Raw genomic sequence first — 21,691 nt, forward strand, 5'->3', positions numbered from 1 at the left:
ACGTAACGGTTCATATAATAAATTTAAAGGGTAATGACGAAATGTTTTGCTTAAGAAATCACACATAAGTTAGTAATTTGTTAAGCAGAAAAAATTGTTCAATAATATTTTAAAATATTATTTTTAATGAAACATATGAGGCGTCAAGTGCGGGACAAAATGACAGTTTTCCGTGGAATGTCCCATTACGTTTCATAAGGACAGATAATTAGGACCTATTTAAAAATAATTTTTAGCTTCTGGCTGAAAATAAGAAATTCTTTTTGTAAAACCTTATTTTAACATACCCGTCGGGAAGGAAATTGTTGGAAACATAATAATTCAATTTCCTTTTTTTTTTTTTTGTAAATTTTTATTCTGACACTGAATCAAACTGAGACATGTTATTATACTGACGCAGTTAGGTAAAGCGCAGTATCTGCAGAAATGAGGGTTTTGAGCTATTTGAATAAACGCGTTGCGGATTCAATACTAACAATCAGGAAGTATTGGAATCTGAAGTTTTCTTGTTTTATTTTCAGTAGCTGTCATATTAACAGAAAACAACGGACTCTATTTATAGAGCAGTAGATTGTACTCTGGTTAGTTACATAGCTCAGTGATTAAACGACAACGCAGCAGTAATATATACAAATGATGCACTTCACATTTTACTCGAACTTAATTTCAAATTGATTGTGGAATTACATTGAGCTTGTAATAATACATCATTCTGAAGTCTGATAAAGCATTCCTCATAGAACATCATCCGATGCGTAAGAAATCTTCTCTTTACACGAAAAAGTTGCAAAAATAGAAAATAGTCTATATTTAGTTTTTCTCTCACCGTTGTTTTAACGAGTACGTTATGACGAACAGCAAAGCACCCAGTATTATGAACGAGGTGAGAGGACAGAGTGCTGTTAAGAAAGTGCAAGCTGACGTAGAGCACGAGTCGGCCGGATACGTGTAGTGGGCGCAATGCTCGTGAATCAAAGGACTGGAGATTCTGTCCAGATGCTGTTGGAGGAACGCTGTTGCATCATGGCCGCAGTCTCTCGTCACGTGCACGTACTTGCAGTGAACAAATTCATTGAAAGCACTGAAAAGAAACAATGAGTATAGTGAGAATAGCTAGTTAATTGTTTTGAAGATTGCGTTGTGACTATAACTCCTCAGAAAACTGAACTTTAGCAGTGCCGGATCTGCAATTTTTCTGAGCCGCAGCGAATGTTGAAACTGCCGCCATTAGCCACCTGTTTTCAAGTTTTTATACTGAATTTCAGCAAATAAAACACAGAAAAAGGGTGAATTTGGCTCCCCCAGAAGTTGCCAGCCTGACACCGGCTTGCCCTCTTATTAGATCCGGCACTGAGCTTAGCAGATTGCAGTAGAATAGTATCGATAACGCTGCCCTAACGTGGATCAAAAATTGGCCGATTTTCTACAAATACCGGGTAATCGGGAAAGCATGCGCAATAGGTTTTGTGCGTGGTGTTCCAAAGTGTAAGCAAGTTTTCTGGATTCACCCGAATTATCGACGCAGAAGAATGCGGCTTCCGTTTTAAAGAGCACAACTCAGGTGAAGTCGGACTAAGCTCAGATTAAAAGCCCTGAACCGTAGCTTAAGTAGCGACACGTCCGCCATCTTGGGGAAAAACGACACTTTCTTCTATGTCTGCTATGGTGAAGTAGCATCTTTGCTTCTTGATTGGGGTTTCTTATTAATTCCATGTTAATTCACAATCAAGAAACACCACACTCAAGATGCAAAACACGCTACTTCACCGTAGCAGACATAGAAGAAAGCATCGTTTGGCCCCAAGATGGCGGACGTGTCGCTACTTAAGCTACGATCTAGGGCTTTAGCTCAGATCACACACCACAGGATTTAAACACCAATTATCGGCAGTTCGATGCTTTAAATCCAGACCAGAAACCCAAGCAACTCCTGAATCAGTATCACCAACTGTATTTATAGTAGGGGGGCATACTACATTCCGTGGGAAATTTCTTGAGGAAATTGTGAGACCAATTTTAATATATTCCTTATGGTCTATATAACTATGCTTCACCGGGTGTTTTGCTTGAATTCGTGTCAGACGGCTTGTATGACGTCATCAATCCAAGATGGCGGCTTTGATGAGTTTTTGAAATTATGAGCTTATTTTTGGGTATTTTGTGATAATTTTCCGGTGAATTTACTTGATTAATATTCTATTCACCTTCTTATTATAAATTAAAAACAAAATATTTGATTTATTTGTTTATTGACTCATTTTCATAGAAAATTCTAATAAATGCTATTTTTTTACCTTGGCACACTCTAATTAGCAACTTAAAAGTATCTCGGGCGAGCTTTCGCAGTTAAAAATATTTTCATTTTTCAGGCTAAGATCCCTAAACATTAGTACAGTTGAACCTCGTTAATTCGAACACGATTATAACGAAGTACTGCTAAAGCGAACTACATTTGCGGGCACAGTCCTTCTGTTGAAAATCACTTAACACACTCATCACTATTGTTTTTTAGATGAAACGAGCTACTGTTGAGACAAATTTACTTTGAATGTCCCTTTGAGTACGTTTTAACGATGTTCGACTGTGTAATCGTTTAACAGAATACCTAATAACCTGTATAATTGCGCTTTACGAGGAACCTTTCTTACATCCTTTAAAACGCGCCCCAGTAACGCAAAACAGTCCCATGCAGGACGATTTTCTGACCCTCACCCTTGACCTCTTTGACCGGATGTGAATATCATATTAGATCGGGGGTGCTCTTAAGGAATTCGTAGGGAGAGTAGAAGAAAAAGCTTCTGAGTAGAGAAAGTATTGTTTGCCGGTTCGTTGGTGAATAATCTGATCTACAAGTACGGTTATTTTTTCCTTAACCTATTTCTGCTGTTTTATTCACGATGTCTTCCATCCCAGAAACTGATTTACAAGTTTCTTTGCCTCCATCTTCAAAAAAAGCAAGTCTACAAATTAATTACAAGCTGTGTATTTTTTGTCAGATTAAGAAAGACCGATTAGTTAAACCCATTGGTTACGATACAGTGTTAGAATGTATCAAGAAGAGAGCAGAATGGAATGACAAAGACTATACATTACTTACGGATAAGATTAACGAATGTGACCGTAGAAGAATTGAAAAATGAAAACGCATCATGGCATGCAGAATGCTACAAGAAGTGCACTAATGAAGCAAGTATGGACAGAAGTAAGAGATTACACGAAATGGATAAGAATGAACCACCTTGTTCTACTTCCATTCATGAAGACAATGTTGTAGGCTACACAATGAGATCCGAAATTGTCGTTGGTGACAAAAATAAGCGTTTTCTGCTTCGAAAATGGGAGTGTAAAAAAAAACCATTGGTGGTGATAAAAACAGATTCTGCAGGTCAGCAATTACAAAAAACAATTGAAATTTCCAAAAATGAAACTTTCAAAATTAAACTCAGTGACTGTACGGATCCAGGAGACCCTCATTTTATACCATAAATCTTGCTGGGCAAAACATGTACATATTATTTTACGAAAACATCGCGATCCTGATGCAGTAACAAAGTCGCAAGACATTTCTAATGAAGCAACAGAAGTAGAATTTCTGTGTGCATTAAATGATTTTCTTGTTGAGGGAAATGTTACTACAATAGCAGACCTTGAAATGAATTATCAGTCAATTGCAAATAAAAATGAAGGAAAAAGTAAAACGCGAAAAGAAATTAAAAATCTCATTCAAGAAGAAATGGATGACGCTATATTTAGTAATCCAAAAAGAGTAAAATGAGTCGCAACGCGTGTCTTTAAAGGCAACTGTAGACATTACCCTAGCTAATGCAGAAGTTGATTTTATAGACATTGGAAAAACATGAGAACTATCTTTGAAGCAGCAAACACTTTACGCAAAGCAGTTTTATCTCATCAGAAATGGATATTTACAGGATCTCTTGATTAGAATCAGATAGTTGATGCCGTTCCAACCGAAGTTGACCAGTTTTTTAAATGGCACTGCAACGGAAAATTTGAAATTAATTCTACTTCTGAGGTGCAGGACAATACCGTGCTAAACAAAGCAAAAGACTGTCACACATATTCATGTATGAAATACTGTCTCCGTACCAAGCTTCAAAAGAAACTGTTCATCGACACACCCGAGACATGCCTTTGCAAGTTGGTGTTGGCCTTACAATGCACTCTGCTACCCGAAGCAAATTTATAATTGATTTTTTACATAAAATAGGAGTTTCGATTGATTATGCTAAAGTTCTACGTTTGGAAACACAGATAGCGAATGAGGTAACAAGGCGCATGGATGAGAGTGGCGGGATCTATATTCCTCCTGATCTGATAAAGGCAAGATTTCTATTTTGTGCTGCAGATAACATTGATTTCCTTGAAGGCACATCTTATTGAAAAGTTACTTTGCATGGCACAGTAATGGTACTTTATCAACAGAAAAAAAGACTCGGATAGACAAATTTCATTTTCTCTTACCACACCTTCAGCAGCCTTCAGTTCCCTTTCGACATTACCTCAGTCCTTGACTGAAATAACGTCTTATAAAATTGCAAAGACAAGTAAGCCCAAATGTTCAGCATTTGGAGAAGTATTAGAAGATAAGAAAACAGAAAGTGAGATATTAAATCAGTTCCACTTAGAAGATATTTTTTGGATGATGGCCCGCGTTCAGCAAATAAAACATGAATCTGTTAATGATGATTTACATGAATCTGAAAGTGACGTAGATGACGGAAGTGCATCAAGCCCTGAACCTGTTATCCAAATTCCAAACTTGTTCGCGTACAACTCTATAGTTAAAAAACAGCATATCACTGAAACGCGTGTTTGTGTATTATATCTCATCGATAGCAGCTCAAGTTTTTCATCAACACAGCTTACTTTCATGCAGAAACTGGAAGACGAAACTAAATATATTTTAGGAGAAAATTCACCGACAGTAGTCACCATGGATATTGGGTTATATAAACCAGTTTTAAAACTTGCTATGGCAAACAAAAACTTGTCCCTTAATAGGATTATTAGGCCTGGTGAATTCATACGGTTATGGCTATGCTGCGAGCAATTGGGTTATATTTAGATGGTACAGGTCTCGACTCCACTTTGACTGAGTTATACAGTGAAGCTGTTGTGTAAAAAATTCTTGCAGGAAAGTGTGTTAGACGGGCTATAGAAGCACATTCTACGTTAAGGGTTGCACTATTCAAATGTTATCTCGATGCCTTTTATACACACAATGAAGAAATTAAATTTCAAAGCGATTATAAAGTGCAAAAACTAATCAATTGCTTTCAAGAAAAAAAGTATTGTGAAGCAAAAGTACTTCACTCAAATGTAATGCAGATATTAATAGATTTTAAAATACATGAAAAAAATGAAAGATTTTGAGGATACAGAATCAAGTGGAAGACCAATATTTAAACTTGCTTTGTTATATATGCATATGATTGATACTATGCTACTTTTTGTACGGTCTGTTAAGTCAGGAAATTGGGAATTACACATTTCTTCATTGGAAGCTTTCGTTCCCTATTTCTTCGCTTTGGATTTAACAAATTATGCAAGTATGATATCATGGTACCTGATTGATATGAAGCGTCTTTAAGTTAAGCATCCAAATCTTTGGAATGCATTTATGGAAGGAAATTGTGTTGTTAAAAAGTCTTCCGTACCATTTTGTGCCTTAGGGTCATATGAAGCTTTAGAGCAAGAGAATAGGAGAATGAACGTAATTGGTGGAATAGTAAATATAACTCAAAAGAAAAATACTTAAGCGCGATTTTTTTTTTTTTTTTGACCTTTCCAGAGCTGGCAAGGCTTTCTGATAAAACTAAAGCAATGATTGGATTAAATGAAATGTTAAAGAGTAAACATCATGATTTGGCAGGTTCAAGAGGAAAGCTTTCCAAAATATTTTTTAACTGCTATTGGTAACTAAAAAAGTTCATAAAATCTGAATCGAAAATCACAAATAACGAAAGAAAAAAAAAGAAAAAAAAACTTATTCTATATGGGCAATTTGTTTTTAAATTTGAAAAGTAATCGCATTAAAATATTAAATATGTAATACAAGTTGAAAAAAAAATCATAAATAGGCCTCAAAAATGTGTTAAAACCGAGAATTTTCATCAATATCTAGTGCAGCCGCCATCTTGGATTAATGACGTCACACAGGCCGTCTGACACGAATTCAAACAAAACACCCGGTGAGGCATAGTTATATAGGCCATAAGGAATGTATTAGAATTGGTCTCATAATTTCCTCACGAAATTTCCCACGGAGTGTCTTTTACCTTAAGTAAGCAACTCGACTATTATTTGTAAAGGGGATTTGAAAATTTAGTAAAGCGACAGATTTAACTTGCATTCGTCTCTGTTATCATTCATATTGAGTTTTATCCTTGACCTGTCAGTATCAAAACCGCGATCTTTCGAAACCGATGAGCTTGTTACCTAACCGACGGGGCTACTTCAGCTCAATTGTTTTGATAATGAACAAGAAGCCATTCCTTAGTCAAACAGCATTATAAAATTACCGGCTTTAGACCAGTGGTTCCCAAAGAGATCCACAGGTATACTAATGGATTCACCGCACTCTGCAATCATCCATGTGTACGAAAGAAACAATTAGGGGTTAATCCGATGCAAATAAGGGTACACGAACCAGGATCATATTTAAGCAAAGAAGCACATAAATTTAGGCATAGTATAAGTTTGTGGGCCGTAGTCACCGAACAGTTTTTAGATTTGCATTAGAACGGAGGTGTACTATACCAACCCGCGGCAGCCGGCAAGTTTTACATAAAAATCCGCCCATATCTATCATCTCACCCAAACTCGTGCTTCACTGCAGCGACGTTGAGTGCTGAAGTAGGTCTCGGAAATTTTACTAGCAGCGAGCATCCAGAATAGCCGAGTCTCCACTTAGTACAAATTTAACTTGGCGGGTCTAAATTTTTTTCTGTTCCATAGACTTTATTGACTAATTTTTGCAGTGCTTTTTACGCTGAACTTGAAAATGAAATCCGCTTTTACCCATCACGTAAAGATTTCACATAAAAGCTCTGTCAAACTGAGTCTCTTATAAAGCTGTGAAACATGTATGGAGTCGATGATTGTAGAAAAATTGAATGTTAAGTGAAGATTCCAAAGTCCTTAGTGCAAACCTTAATTTCTTCGGTAAACTGTTGGGTAAAATTATATTTTTGAGCTGTTATATTTCCATATATTTTGCTTTTATTTGATTGTTTTAGAACGCCTAGGGGTGAAACGTAGACATCAGATTCACTCTGTTTTGGAACGTTGGAGTGTAAATCTGCACTGCGTGATTAGTTTTTGAACGACCTTAATAAAATGGGTCAACGAAGAACAGAAAAACTCGTTAAGGGGTCCATAGAACAAAAAAGTTTGGAAACCTCTGCTATAGACAATGTGCTTAAAGCGCTTGAAAAATTCAGCGTTATAAAATCAAAAGCGAAATATCAGTGTCTGATAGGGAGAATTGCGATTCAAGCTACCTACCACTCTATACCAAGTAAATATTCATTCATTAATTTAGAGTTATCAACAAAATAGTCACTCAATAGCAGCTCTGTCCTGTTAAATTTGTAGTTAGTACTATATATTTTGGGGGAAATTGAACAAAATCAGAGATCTTCCATGACCTCATATCGGTGGTGCGCAAGACTGGAAAGTGCCTGCACTATATAAGCATACAAAATTAAATCAAAAGAGGTGAGTCATTCAAAGGACAAATGAAAACAATAAGCAATGGGTGATTACTCAATAAATACAATACAATTTTGCAATGAAGTCTCCAAATTTGCCAAATCGTCAAAAAAAAAAAAAAAAAAAGTTGAATACGGAGATTTTTGAGAAGTCACAGAGACCTTCCATGACCTCCTATCGGCGGTGCGCAAGATTGAAAAATTGTTAATGATAAAAAAAATATAATTTGAATTTTTTGACATCTGGAATTCAAATTAATGGTTTTCGCAATCACGAGAGTGTGTGTGTGTGTGTGTGTGTGTGTGTGTGTGTAGGCGAGTGTATTTGTGTCTGTGTGAAGGCATGAGTGTGTGGGTATGAGTGTGTGCGTATGTGTGTGTAGGTGTGTATGTATGCGTGTGTGTAGGATATCGACGCACCCTGGAGACGGTTTTCGCTAGAGGAGCAGCATCGTGAGGCCGGTCGACGGTGGTGCTGCAGAAGGAGGCGGGGGAAAAATAAAATCATAGGAATTCAAAACAGTTAAGTGAGAACAATAAGCAATGTGAGTGCTCAAAAAAAAAAAAAAAAAAAAAAAAACTTTGCTGTCATTAAGTCTAAAAATGAGAGAAGCAGAGAACAACTTGGACAAAGTTGTTCTCTGAGTTACTGTAGAAGAAAACTTACCAACATGATTCTCGAAGACCATCGTCAACACTTCTTTTTTCGTCAACATTCGCCGAAATTTGAACCAAATGACGGTAAAGGGGGGCACATTTTTCTTCTGACAATGAAACGTTTCTGTAACACGGTGAATGCTTTAGATAGGCTGAAAAGTAGAAAAATGGCTATTAGTAGTTTTCGTCGAAATACAAGCATTTCATATCTGGTGAATTCCATGAAAAAAGGTACACAACACTTGAATTTTAAAAATTAATTTTCTGTCATTTGGCATGCTCCATTCTTTTCAGAAACAAATGAGCTTCTGGAATCTTAACCTGTTTTTCTAAAATATTTTGCTGACTTAGAAAATCAAGTGCAAAATCAAGTTTTCTCTTTGTGTTTTTAGAGCAAAAAATCTCTTTTTTGTTACATACTGTAACTTCAATAAACTTGTTATCAGCATATAATGTTTAGGTTAACTTTTTATCTTTTGAATGTCTAGTTAAACTTTTTGGTAAGTAATTAATTTTTTTTTTCAACCATGAAAAAGGTTTATTACTAAGGTGACAATACTTCCGTTACCAAAATATTACTTCTCAGTTAGTCCACCAAGAACCTATTGTGTATAGAAACTAATGTTTCTTTATGCAAAGCAGAATTATTTCCCTTGTCAAGGAGGCATAGGTACAATTTCTATATATAATTAATTTTTGTAATTTTTTATTGGTAACGGCAGGACAAAAATACGGTAACGGAAGGACATTTAACTATAAGCTGGTACAGGTTAAAATTTTAGAATGCTAGTACAAAACAAACTATTATATAAAGTTGTAGTCACATTTAAAGCATGTATAAGTAATATTTGTATAAAAATTATGTGTGCCTTTTATTTAAAAATTTGACTTTTACTTCAATTTATTAAAAACTGTTTCGTGATTTTATTTCTTTTATTGTATGCGATCAAAATCGTGAAAACCACATTTAAAAACTCCTAAGCATATGAAAATCATTTTGGTATGACATATTTGTGATATGACAAGCCAATTCAAGCAGAAATATTTGTTTAAAAACTTGAAATTTACAGTGGAACAATACAATATTGAAACTTCAGATTTATTGTCACATGTCACAGGAAAGGACTGATGAGAGCATTGATTTAACCGTTAAACGTACTGCGAAGAGATCAGTAAATTCACAGATCAACTTTCAAAAAAGAATGAGAGAAAAAAAAAGATCCAAAAATATCCATTCTCATCCTGACACACGAAATATGCGCTATTTGAATCCTGTAACAAGTTATTTTATTGAATATATTAAGTACTTCAACAAATTGAAAGAGATTTCACTTCAAAGTCAACAGACTGACTTTCAAAGTCAATAAATAATGTTGAAAATGAAGATTCAGCTGAATCAAAAACACCAAATCATAAGAAAATGCCAAACGATTCATTAACGTTTGAACAAGTTTTGCTAGTTGAATGGAAGGTAAATAAATTAACAAAGAGCAATGCTGAACAGTTACTTCATATAGAAGATGAGGAAATAAAAATATCTTGTTTGAAAATGCGTAATAATGTGGGAATGATCTTCGTGTTTGGTGAGAAAGAAGATAAATGTTCTATGGATTATGATAAAATTTTTGAGTATTTAAAGAATTCAGAATTGTAACAAATCATGCATTAGATATCATTGTTTCAGACTCCTGTATTAGCTAAATAATTGTTTGTGAGTTGAAATTTACCAAGTTGAATTGTTTTGAACTTCTTGTCCTTCCGTTACCCTTAACAAATACATAATTCATGTGCCCTAAATAATTATTTTTTTAAACTGAAGATGAAATTGTAATGATTGAACACTCCTGTACGTGCCCTAATTTTTTTTATAGAATTTTCCTTTTTATAGCTTTACTGAACTTTTGGGGGAGAGCATGATAGCGTGAAAATCATGTCGTAAAAATGTCCTTCTTTGACTTTTTTAGTAACTTACTGTGATGTGTATAAAGTCTATGCATCAGTTTTTGGAAAAATATGTATTTTGATATGCTCACAGACAGAAATGCATCTTTTTTATTTTTGTAAAACTGTCCTTCCGTTACTGCTGGAATTCACCATCTACTTGTTTGAACATACATTTTAGAAAATACATAGGTTTTGAGCGCGTCACAGTGAAAAAAAATCACAAACACACAAACATATTAATGCTCAGCTTTATTCCTTTTTAATCTGCAAAATAGAATTAACCACAATTTAACTTTTGTAGCAATTTCATCAACTTAAATGACGATATTTACCCGTTTTGGGACTGTTAATTTCAATATGAACTGAAGTAACGTAATAAATGAGTGACCACTTGGTGATAGAATCAAAAGTGTTTACCTATCTTCAGGGATAGCGACCAGTTTGGCGCTAAAAGAATATCGCTAAATTTAACTGAACTGACACTGTATTCGGCATCTCAGTTAATGCCAAAATTACAGCTAACTTCGAGATATATCGACAAGCTGCTAATAAAGTATATGCCGATATTTTGAGTAGTGGATGCAGTTTGTTAAAATAGTTAATTTTTTTTACTCTCACCCCCTTCATCCCATCCCAAAGCGGAAAAATACCTTAATTTTTGCCCTGGTGTCTACAATCCGGAATTTGAAAAAATAAATTTCACAAGACTTCAAAAAAAAAAAAAAAAAAAAAAAGACTTCAACACACACACACACACAACACTTACTGTAATTCTTTCCTACTGATTCTAATAAGCACTTTTAGGTACAAATATAAAGTTAGTATTGATAAGCTTAAATTTTATTTAAAAAGCATCCAAAGAAAATACGTTAAAAGAAAGGAAAGGAATAGCATAAATAGCTAATTTAACAAGAAAGTTAACACGATACATCAAAGTGCATTATTTGTAAAATTTAATGTTGGTACATTGAGTTTTCTTCAGCATTAAACTAATGAATTATTTATGAAAATACCTTAAACGCGCTGCATACATACAAAATAGTAATGAAAAAATCATGAAAATCTTTATTGTTCATTGCAGTTCCTCAATTAATTTTTCATAACTATCCATTCCAAGAATATCTTTAAACTCCTTCATTAAGAAAATAATGAAAAAAAAAACCAACCTTCTTTGTTCATTGGAATATTAATTATACTCTTCGATAAAGATGCGTATTAATTTTATATGAACATCATAGCGACTAGGCTGAATTAATAATTTTTCTCACAGAAACCCCGCTGCTTTGCTCTCGTATGTTTTTAATTTTTGAATTTTGGTAAAAATGTCTTTGGTAGAGAGATATCACATTTTAATTGTTTTTTTTTTCATGCCTTGTTTTCCAAGTTTTATTTCTCATTAATTACTAAGAATACTCTTTTTAATTTTGAAGTTCATTAATGATACAATACGGAATTACTTGCATTATGTTGGAAATAATTAAAGTTTGACAAAGGGAATAATTTCGATGTATTTTGCAACGTCATAGAAAGACACTTCATTGAAATGAATGTTTTTATATGAATGTAATTCATAAATTTTTTAGGAGTTCGAATTTTAATTAAGCCTCGTGTGATAGATAATGACAGCCGCGTAAAATAATAGGGACAGGCCGAGTTTGTCAGATACCAAGAGAGTTGATATTTATTCCAGTCAATGAGTGCTTAAAACAGGGGTGTAGCGTGCATGGAATATGCGATAATTTTAGACTTCAGAATATTATTAGGGGTAGTTAGTAAATAAACATACTAAAATTCCCCTCCCCTAGGGGGCGAGCTAAAGGTGGGAGGGAAGGGGGAAGATAATTTTGGATTTTTCGAGAAAATGTCAGAAACGGAGGAAAAAATACGTTTAAAATAAAAATTCAAGCTAAATAAACTTCCTACGAAACTGTTTCTAAACATATTTGTCAAACTTCCAATAATTTTCCGGACAAGGGGGAAGGAAAGAGTAAAAAGTGTGACATCAAACAATTTTTAATACGAATATGTAAATGAAAAGTAACTTGTAAACTTTGCGACAAAAGGGAAGGGGGGTAAAAATGCTGAAAAAAAGTGTGACATTATTTATGGACAGCCCGTTACCAAGGAATCGGACGGAGATTTGCAGAACTACGTGTATGTAATATGAATTAGCTCCATATCCATGACATTGTTTAACGAAAGTGAACCGAGGAAGTGCAGAAAGTCAGCACATCCTCAGTAAGCAATTTATTAGAATTAATTAATAAGTAAATATACTGAAAGTCCCCGACCCTAGGGGGAGGGGAGGAGAGTTAAAGGTGAGAAGGGGCCGCCAAATTTTATGGTTTTTGATTGTATCTCGGAAACAGCAGGAAAAATGTGTTCTGAATAAAAGTGAAAGTTAACCAAATTTATTGTGTATTCTACTCGGTAAATAAATACACCAGTAATTTATTGAAACAATATTAGCTAAAGCAAGGGTGCCTTCGGGGAAGAGGAAGGGGGGGGGAGGGCTCATGAGATGGAGACTACACTAGCGAAAATTTCAAAAGAAAGCATTTAAAAATAACTTGTCAAAATTTAAGGGGGATCTTTTTCGGGGGGAGGAGGAGAAGGGACTCTAAAATAATAAGAGGGGATGCTATCGGGGGGGGGGGGGGATGGTTCATTGAGGAGACTACACTATTGAAATTTTTACAGAAGGTGTTTCAAAATGATTTTAGTCTCATAATCGGGAAACTACTGTGCACTACCGTGGGGATACCGAGTAAAATAGGGGGGGGGGGGATACTTCGCGTCATTACTTTTAGGAAACGTCCATTGATTAATTACCAGCGTATTTGTTTCTGTTATGTAGAAAATCAGTCTGCCATCTGGGTAAGTAAATATTTCAGCAATTTAATTCTAACTATTTTACTAAAGTGGGAAGAGGGGAGGGGGAAAGGCGGCTCTGTTAATGCCATTCAAATTTTTACAAAGGGTGCTATAAAAGTCTCATTTTGGGCGATAGCATTTCTGAGGGGTGGGGTGCATCGTAAAATTTGGGGATGTGGATGGGTTACGCGTTCGCTCTAGGGAGGAGGGGGCATCCATAACTTAACCAGCTGCACTTTTCAAAACTTATCGGTCATCTCGAAAAGTAAATTTTTCAGTAAATAACTTTAACAATTCAAGTAAAGCTAAAAAAAGGGATGACAGGGGTTGTGGGGGTGGGAGGGGGCGTGGTCAGAGCGCAGATTAAACCATCAAAACTTTTAGAGGTGGTTAAAAAATATTAAAGTGTCATTGAGGAACTTTTTTGGATGCGGTGGGGCTTCGTAAAATTTGGGGAAGGGGGGAGTGCTCTGTCGTTCTTGGGTGGGGGGGGGGGGGGGGGTGAGGACACCCAGAACTTAATCTGCATTTTAAGATCTGCAATAAAAGCTATCGGTCACCTCGATAAACCTGCGATTCGAGCAATTTACCCTTAGCTGCGCAGGGGTGCCGAGGAGGGGGGGGGGGAGGGGGTTATGGCGCAGACAGCACCATTGAAATTTTTAGAGAAAATCAAAGAGTTCCGTTCCTTAGGTCAGTGGCGTCACTAGGAGGGGATGCGGTCCGGCCCAGGTGTCACCCGTCTGGGGCGTGACACCCAAAGTGGAATTGCAAGTTTCTGAAAAATATGAAATTGAAGTGCATTTTTAAGACTACAAATTTCAAATTTTTCCGGAGGTAAACCCCCCCGGAACCCCCTCTTTCACCCCACATCAAGGGATGAATACTATAATCAAGATTAGGTTCATATTGTTTGTACTTGGACTGAAAATTGTATGAATTTCATGCTAACAAAGAATACTAAAACCTTTTCTTTTTTTTGTCGAGGGGGGGGGGGCATGACACCACAAATTGGCGTCCAGGGTGTCACCCCAGGGTGTACGCCACTGCTTAAGTTTTTCCTCATCTTCGGTAACTTTGAAAAGCGAAACGTTTTCTTTGCCTGATCCGTAACCACTTTTGCACGCTGGTATAAAGCAAGATGTAGCTTTTTTTTTTCTCTTAATATTCGACTTTTATGTGTCCATTAAAATATTTTTAAATTGTTTCATAATTATTTTACGAAATGCGAAAAAAAAAAACATTAACGCGTAACCGAATTATAGCTAAATCCCGCATCAACTAATGTGAACTCCGTCAAAAGTAACGTGCTCCCTAACCGCACTGCCCTCTAGCCGAATTCCTCAATTTCGTCCTCCAGAATCGCGGGGAAAACAGCAGCGGTCGGCACACTACTCTTTCTAGGCACTATAGGCCTTATACTGTCGTAATAAACTCTAAAATTTCCCAATATTTGCTTTATAAAACCTTTCAATGAACATGAACTGCACCTTTTCTTAGAAAAGACCTCATTATTTGAAAATGCAAGCTATTTATTTTGGATTCCTTTAAATTGAATCGTGTAGTTTGATTCTGCATGACATTTTATTAATAGTTTTCTTACTTAAAAGCATAAACAAGTGAAATAAGTTTTGTTGTTGATTTTTTTTATCAATAGATCATTACATTAAAGAGTCATTTTGAAATAAAATATTGACAATTCCATTTTTGAGAAAGAGAAATTGATTATGAGAAACAATGATGGAAAGGGAATCCATCAATTCGTTTTGAAAACAATACATCGGGAGAAATGATTCATTGTTTATTAATATTCAGTGTTCAGCAAATTCTTTGTTCAATCAATGCGTTTTTTGTTTCCGTGTTTCCGTAAAACTGAATGAAGTTATGAATAATTGAATACAGTTATGAAGTAAATGATACGAGTGATGAGTTCAATCTGCATGATTATAGATTGAGTTATAATAGAAAAAAGGTTTGAAAATAGATTTTTTTTTTTCGAAAACAAACTTGGAAATTTTTTTGCTGCAACAGTAATGTTAAATTTATTGAATAGAATTAAAATAATACACGAGCGTATTATTTTAATTCCGCGCACTCCAACAATAAGGTTCAAAGAACGAAAATAAATCTAATTACATAACTAAAAGGAATAATAAAACACATTTTCGTTGTTTTTGCTTTTTAACGAATGATTCAGGCTTTCAAACACTTCTCAAATGACTTTTTAAAGATCAACATAGCGAGGATAAAGTGTTTATAGTTTGAATGTGATAACTTGAACTCATGTGAAAGAAGAAGTAAACGATTTTATTTGTTGAAATAGAGGTGAAAAAAGCTGCATCCTCGTTCGCATACTTGAGAAAGAGAACTATATATTAGGAATTATAGACCGAATAATGACGCTGCTTTCTCCCATTTGCAATCGGTACAAAGAAAAACGTTTATCACTGTACTACTGTTTTTAATCTACAAATTAGTCGGCAGAAAAGTGATTTATTTAGTGTGATTTACAGGGATAAAATGAACGTATTTGTCAGATAGAGAAAGTGTGCAAATTTACCATTATTGTATATGTTCAATGCGACTTCTTTTCGTTACTGAGCGAATGTCCCAACGGTAAATCAGTTCTTGTCACGGATTTGTAAGAATGTTTCCATCGATCAAATTAATTGCAGTACAGACTCTTGATTTCTAGTTCAGGAACGGATACTGGCAGTAACTGAGTGCTCACTAGGTATCCAGTGAAAATGTTGCAGGGCGACATTTTGAACAGCAGCATTTTAGACGCCCAAGTGAGTTTTCTCTGAGCCACTTGCTGCATCCATTCCTGAACTAAAAACTAAGAATCTGTACGGCAATTAATTTGATCGACCAAAACATGCTGACAGATCTGTGACCACAGCTAACATAACGATGGAACATTGACGGTGTAACGAAAGGAGGTCGTATCGGAAATCAGCGATAATGGGTAACTTGGACACATTCTCTATCTGATAACAATAAATGTTTTCACTTTTTCCTGTAAATCACATTAAATATATCATACATGTTTGCTAATTAATTCGTAGACAACGAAAGGAAGTTGCATCGAACATCCGGGATAGGAGTGAACTTGGACACTTTCTCTATCTTACGACAATAAATGTTTTCACTTTTCCCTGTAAATCACATTAAATATATCATACTTTTTTGCTAATTAATTTGTATACAACGAAAGGAAGATGCATTGACCATCCGTAATGATAATGAACTTGGACACTTTCTTTATCTTATAACAGTAATGTTGAACTTGGATATTTTCTTTACCTAACAACAACAGCTATTTTCGTTATTTTCCCTGCAAATTACATTAAACAAATCATTCTTTTCTTACAACAAATTTGGAGACATCGTGTATTTCCTCGGCGAATTTAATCCCCCTCCCCCCCCTTCGAAGATATCATTCAGTCAGTTGTTTCTATTCAATATTAAAGCAAGTAATTCATAAATGTAAAACAAAATATTTGTAAAATAAACAGGGAAAAATATTAAATTAAAAAAGTAGCATAGTTAGACATTACAATACAGTTACGCCCTCTTTTTCTATCTTCAAAAATAGAAAAAGAGGGCATCTTTGTTACATTACTGAAAGTGAGATATATCGTCAAAGGTATGTTATATGATTTAGGGAAAAGGCAATGTGATCTACAGCATACGGCTATCAAATGTATCGAACAGCATAAAGCTTATGAAGGTTGCAGATGTAACGGCTGGAAGATAACATAAGCCGATCATTAACTATCCAAACAAATAATTTCTCTTGTTGCACTATTTATCATTTGCTTCCACTGCCTCTGAGATTTTTTTCTGGATAAGCAATATGCAGTATCTCAAAGATAGATTGACGCAAGGAGATTCGAAACTTATGTATTGAATACTATAGCTTTGGTAAATTTACGGGTTTGTATGGAGTCGATATTTTATGAATATGACTTATTGAATTGTATTTTTCACTAATTTTAACGCTTTTCTAGTTTTTAGGGTTGAAAAATTACTGTATTATGATTCAACTTTGTAAGCTTAAATGTGTTAGCAATTTAGATAAAGGGGAAGAAATGATTTCTTTACATTTAGAGCATCAAATATAAATTCAAAGGTTTCAACTCATAAATAAACTTAAAAATTGTTATTTACCATAAAATTATGTAGGGGGAAAGGGGGCACATGTGATCACGGAGCACATGTTGACATAGGAAGTTTTTCTAGGATAACGTCAAGCAAGAAAACCTTGAAAAATTCTCAAGTAATGGCAGTACCAGTCCTTCTTGAACAAACTTTTGGAGCAATGAGCCAGTTTAGGTTTCTGTGGTAAAATTTTTTTGTTGTAACTGGTGTTGTATCTAATTTTATCGTCTTCTTCAAGTGAAAACATATTTCAAACAAACTAGTAAGCTAAACTTAATTACTGCAAACCATTATACGAACATTCAAGTAAATTTATGACAATGTTTATATATTTTAAATTAAGAATCCTCTACTTTTAAAAATTAATTTTAAAGTAGGTGACGAGGCACTTGTGAACACAACATGTATGGGCACATGTGAACAGTTCCCATATTCTCTTCACAATATAAGATGTATATTACGGATCTGCGTTGATGGAACTGTGAGGTTAATGTGCTTGAAAAAATCAAATATTCAGGAAAACTCAGTTCAGTACAAGAATAAAGAGGATATTCTACCAGAGAAAAGCGATGTAAAATGAGAAAAAGGGTCATGTCCAGAAAGGAAAATAGTTTCAGATCTATTCTAAAGTCTTGGAGTAAAAAGAACTGTGGGAAATACTTAAAAACTTGACGACCTGTTTCCCTTTCATTCCAGCATAACTATCAGTCCTCCATTAGTTTACGGAAAAGTATTTAAAGTTGATTTAAGGGGGGGAAAGGGTAGATGCAAGGTGTTATACAATGTAGTGCTAAAGATCGTTGACTGCCGTTTAGCTACCACCGTGGTACGAACAATTGCTCATATTGCGAAACAAATTAAAACCGTGATTTAATCCAGCTTTTCGGGAAAACGTTTCAAATCGTGTACTTTATTCGATTGCTTGTCCATCATGGTCACCAGCTACAACCCTTGCGACTTCAGGTTGTCCGAGTTATCTCAAAAATTTTGGTGATCTAAGAGGTGTAGCAATGAAGTGGACATGAAAGATAGCATCGTGGAACAAATCTGATATACCCCCCTCTTGGCGACTTTTTCCTGTTGGCGCCAAAAAAGCGTCGCCAAGAAAACTATGTATGACGTCATATGTCATACATCGTTCTTAGCGATGCTTTTTTAGCGCCAACAGGAAAAATTCAAATTATGTCATTAATTATTTAATGAAATTAATGCATTAATTTTTTTCCGTTGTTTCTCCGGGATACGAGCCCTCGGTCTCATAGTACTTTCGTAATGAGACCTCGGCTCGCCGGCCCTGTCTCGGTCTCATTACGAAAGTACTATGAGACCTCGGGCTCGCCAGGACCTCGCTGCCGCTCGGTCCGTTATCCCTTCGACTTTTAATATACATCACAGTCGGATATAAGTCACAGATCTCCTCCGTTCAGTATACAATAAAGTCACAGATTTTATGTGAAATTAACACCATTTTTGTGCTACAAAAATGCCAACCAGACCAAAATACAAACTACCAGAAACACACTAAAAACACAATAATTCAAAATATGTTCACTTACCTTTTTTACTTTTCTTTTACTTCCTCACGTGAGGCAGTGCACATATGTTCCGCTCTCAGGGAAATTATCCCATTTTTTATTATCATTACTTTACAAAAATATTTAAATATAAAATATATATATATAAAATCTATTTAGGACTCCGGTACGTCCAAACGTTGGACGACCTGACGAAAAAGAAAAAGAAGATTCATTCAAAAATTTCAATTGATACATTTGGACAACATCACAAACCGAACTCATAATTAAAATAGAAAATTCAACTAAATTAACATTAAAAAACAACAAGAAAAAGAATACTCTAAAATAAAGTTTGAATTGAAACTTTATTTTAGAGTATTCAACTTAAAATCTCCCTAAGAGCGGAACATATGAGCACCTACCTCCTACCATACACACACGTGCAAAAAGAGACTTCGAGAAACTACTTTCCAGCGTTCAAGTTGCAAAACCAGGGTTGCCAAGTTATCGCCTTATTGGCGATTTTCGTATCGAGCGAAAAATTAAAATCTCGCCAAGAGGGGGGCATATCAGAGGAGAGCCAGCATCGTTTTCCACGATTTTTCTCATCAATGCGATAGTAAGCTTTCAGTATGTTGCTGACCGGTCAGATGCGTCCATATAGAGCATAAGTGTAAATAAATAAAATATTTCACGATTGGAGCCATTCCACGGAAAACGGTTGCTTTGTCCCGCACGTGACGCCTAATATATTCATTAAAAATAGTTCTTTGTAGCATAAATGAACATTCTGCCTAATAAATTACAAACTTATGCGTGATTTCTTAAGCAAAAAATTTCGGCATTACCCTTTAAAATTATTTTTCAATGAAATATATGAACCATCACGTGCATGGTTGAATTTTTCGTTGAATGGCTCTGTCCTCTTATGTCATTAAAAAGCCACCTGGCGGCGGAATTTAAAATTACAGTTTTGTAGTTTTATTTGGATCCGTCTAGTAAAACCGGAGCTATCTGAATTTTGTCATTTTAATTTAAACTACCCTGTATCTTAAAACCAATCGTGTATGAAATACATGTTTAAAATGCACACAAAAATACTCTTAGTTGATTAAAACCTTACGACTTAACCCCTCCTCCCCCGCTACTTTTTACAATATAGTGTCAACATATGTATTTTCGTTTCTAAATAAATATAAAACGGTTAAATTTTGAGAAAACTCATATTTATGCATCAAGAATATTATTCTGAAAGTTCTCTGAAATGGAAACAACGTTCAAATACTGAGGAAGCTATAAATACCTTCTTGCATCGGTCCGGAAACACAAAGTTCAAGTAAGAACTGCCTGGCTCCAGCCACCACGTGATTGAATACTTTTCTTTGCGTTGGACTGAAACAATGTTTCATATGTTCGTCGACACAAGAGACGCTTTCCTTAAGAGTACTGAAAAAAAAATGATACAATCAAAAAGGATATGTTGAAAACTTTGATTCAAATGCTGAGTAAGTAGCCTGAACCTCGATTTATTTCACTCCGCTTGAATCAGACCTTAGTTCACTTGGTACCAAAAGTAGCGCCAGCCAGACGTCACGGTTTTCCGACTAAATCCCAGTGTCCCGGTCAGTTTACTTCACGTCCCGGTAAAAAATCAATTTGATTACAGATTACCAAAAAGTCTAAAAATAATTAACTGTGAAGGGTTACTTAAAATAATAACTTTGTCATAAAGGCTACATTCGGAAACAGACACCGGTCGCACCGGAAGCGGATTAACTTGTGGGGATTTTTACAACAAGTTTTTCTTCTTATGAAAGTAACTTGAAAATATTAACATGTAAAACATAAAAAGTTTAAATTTATCTGCTTGCGTCATGTATTATTTATTACCCTTAAATTAGGCTCATAGTTAGTAACAATTTATTCCATTAAGAATGAACTACGCTGTGTATTTGGTGACAATCACACGTTTTTGCCTTTATCAACTGGCAACAGGAACAAATTGGACAAGAATAAATAGATGCCAAGCAGCCGGCGAATGCGAATACTGTTGGTTTATTGTTCTTTTAAATTCCACTGTCAATCCCTAAGAATGGCAAACCTTCTAGCGACCAGTTTGTTTACTTTTGGTCTATCTTTTTGTGAGTAAACTACAGTTCTCCTGCTATCAGAAATGCGTTTTTATCACCAAGTAAGGTAAGGCGCTGTTTCATCTGGCTTAGAATGAAGTGAATCAGACTAAGATTAGGAGACCTGCTCTTAATGAGATTGTGTTTATTTTAACAATTTCTAAACTAAACAAAATATGTATCAAATGTGTCAATGAAACAGAAAATATGTATCTAGAAGTATTTTGTAATACATTGACCATACATTTGGAAAAACAAAATAATTCCAATACATTTATCATTTTTCACAATAAGTATTTCAGCTTGGCTACTATGAAATTGTTACAACTCTGAATTGCTTTTCCAGTTACAATACGTTAACAAAGCGTGAGTAAATTTTTAATGAAGTCGAAAATTATTCGGCTAAAATGATTGCTTAAAAAATTGCTTTTTATAAGGAAAATACATTGATGCAATAAACGTTTGAAATATTTATTTATTAGAAAGACGGAAAAGACAAATAGTTTTGAAAAATTATACTTTGAAACATTTTAGATTTTGGTTTATACACATGCATATATACATATGCGCACAAAACTATAAATATAATCACAACTAAGCGCAGTATTGGCGAATGTCATGTTCGAAAACACGCTATCCGTCAAACGGTCAGAAAAATTTCCTCTTTTATCGA

General features: G+C 35.0%; 1 protein-coding gene across 1 annotated transcript in view; it reads right to left on the reverse strand.

The window, feature by feature from the left end:
• Positions 1 to 520: 520 nt before the first annotated feature.
• LOC129234629 (uncharacterized) overlaps positions 521 to 21,691 on the reverse strand; it is a 52,113-nt gene continuing 30,942 nt past the window's right edge. The window contains exons 3-5 of the mRNA XM_054868662.1: positions 20,193 to 20,335; positions 8,401 to 8,542; positions 521 to 1,081 (exon numbers count right to left, since the gene is read on the reverse strand). Coding sequence (XP_054724637.1) covers positions 823 to 1,081; positions 8,401 to 8,542; positions 20,193 to 20,335 — 544 coding nt within the window. The 3' untranslated portion in view covers positions 521 to 822. The remainder of the gene's footprint in view (positions 1,082 to 8,400; positions 8,543 to 20,192; positions 20,336 to 21,691) is intronic.

Source organism: Uloborus diversus, chromosome 1 (genome assembly GCF_026930045.1).
Source record: "Uloborus diversus isolate 005 chromosome 1, Udiv.v.3.1, whole genome shotgun sequence".
NCBI classification, from domain to species: Eukaryota; Metazoa; Arthropoda; class Arachnida; order Araneae; family Uloboridae; genus Uloborus; species Uloborus diversus.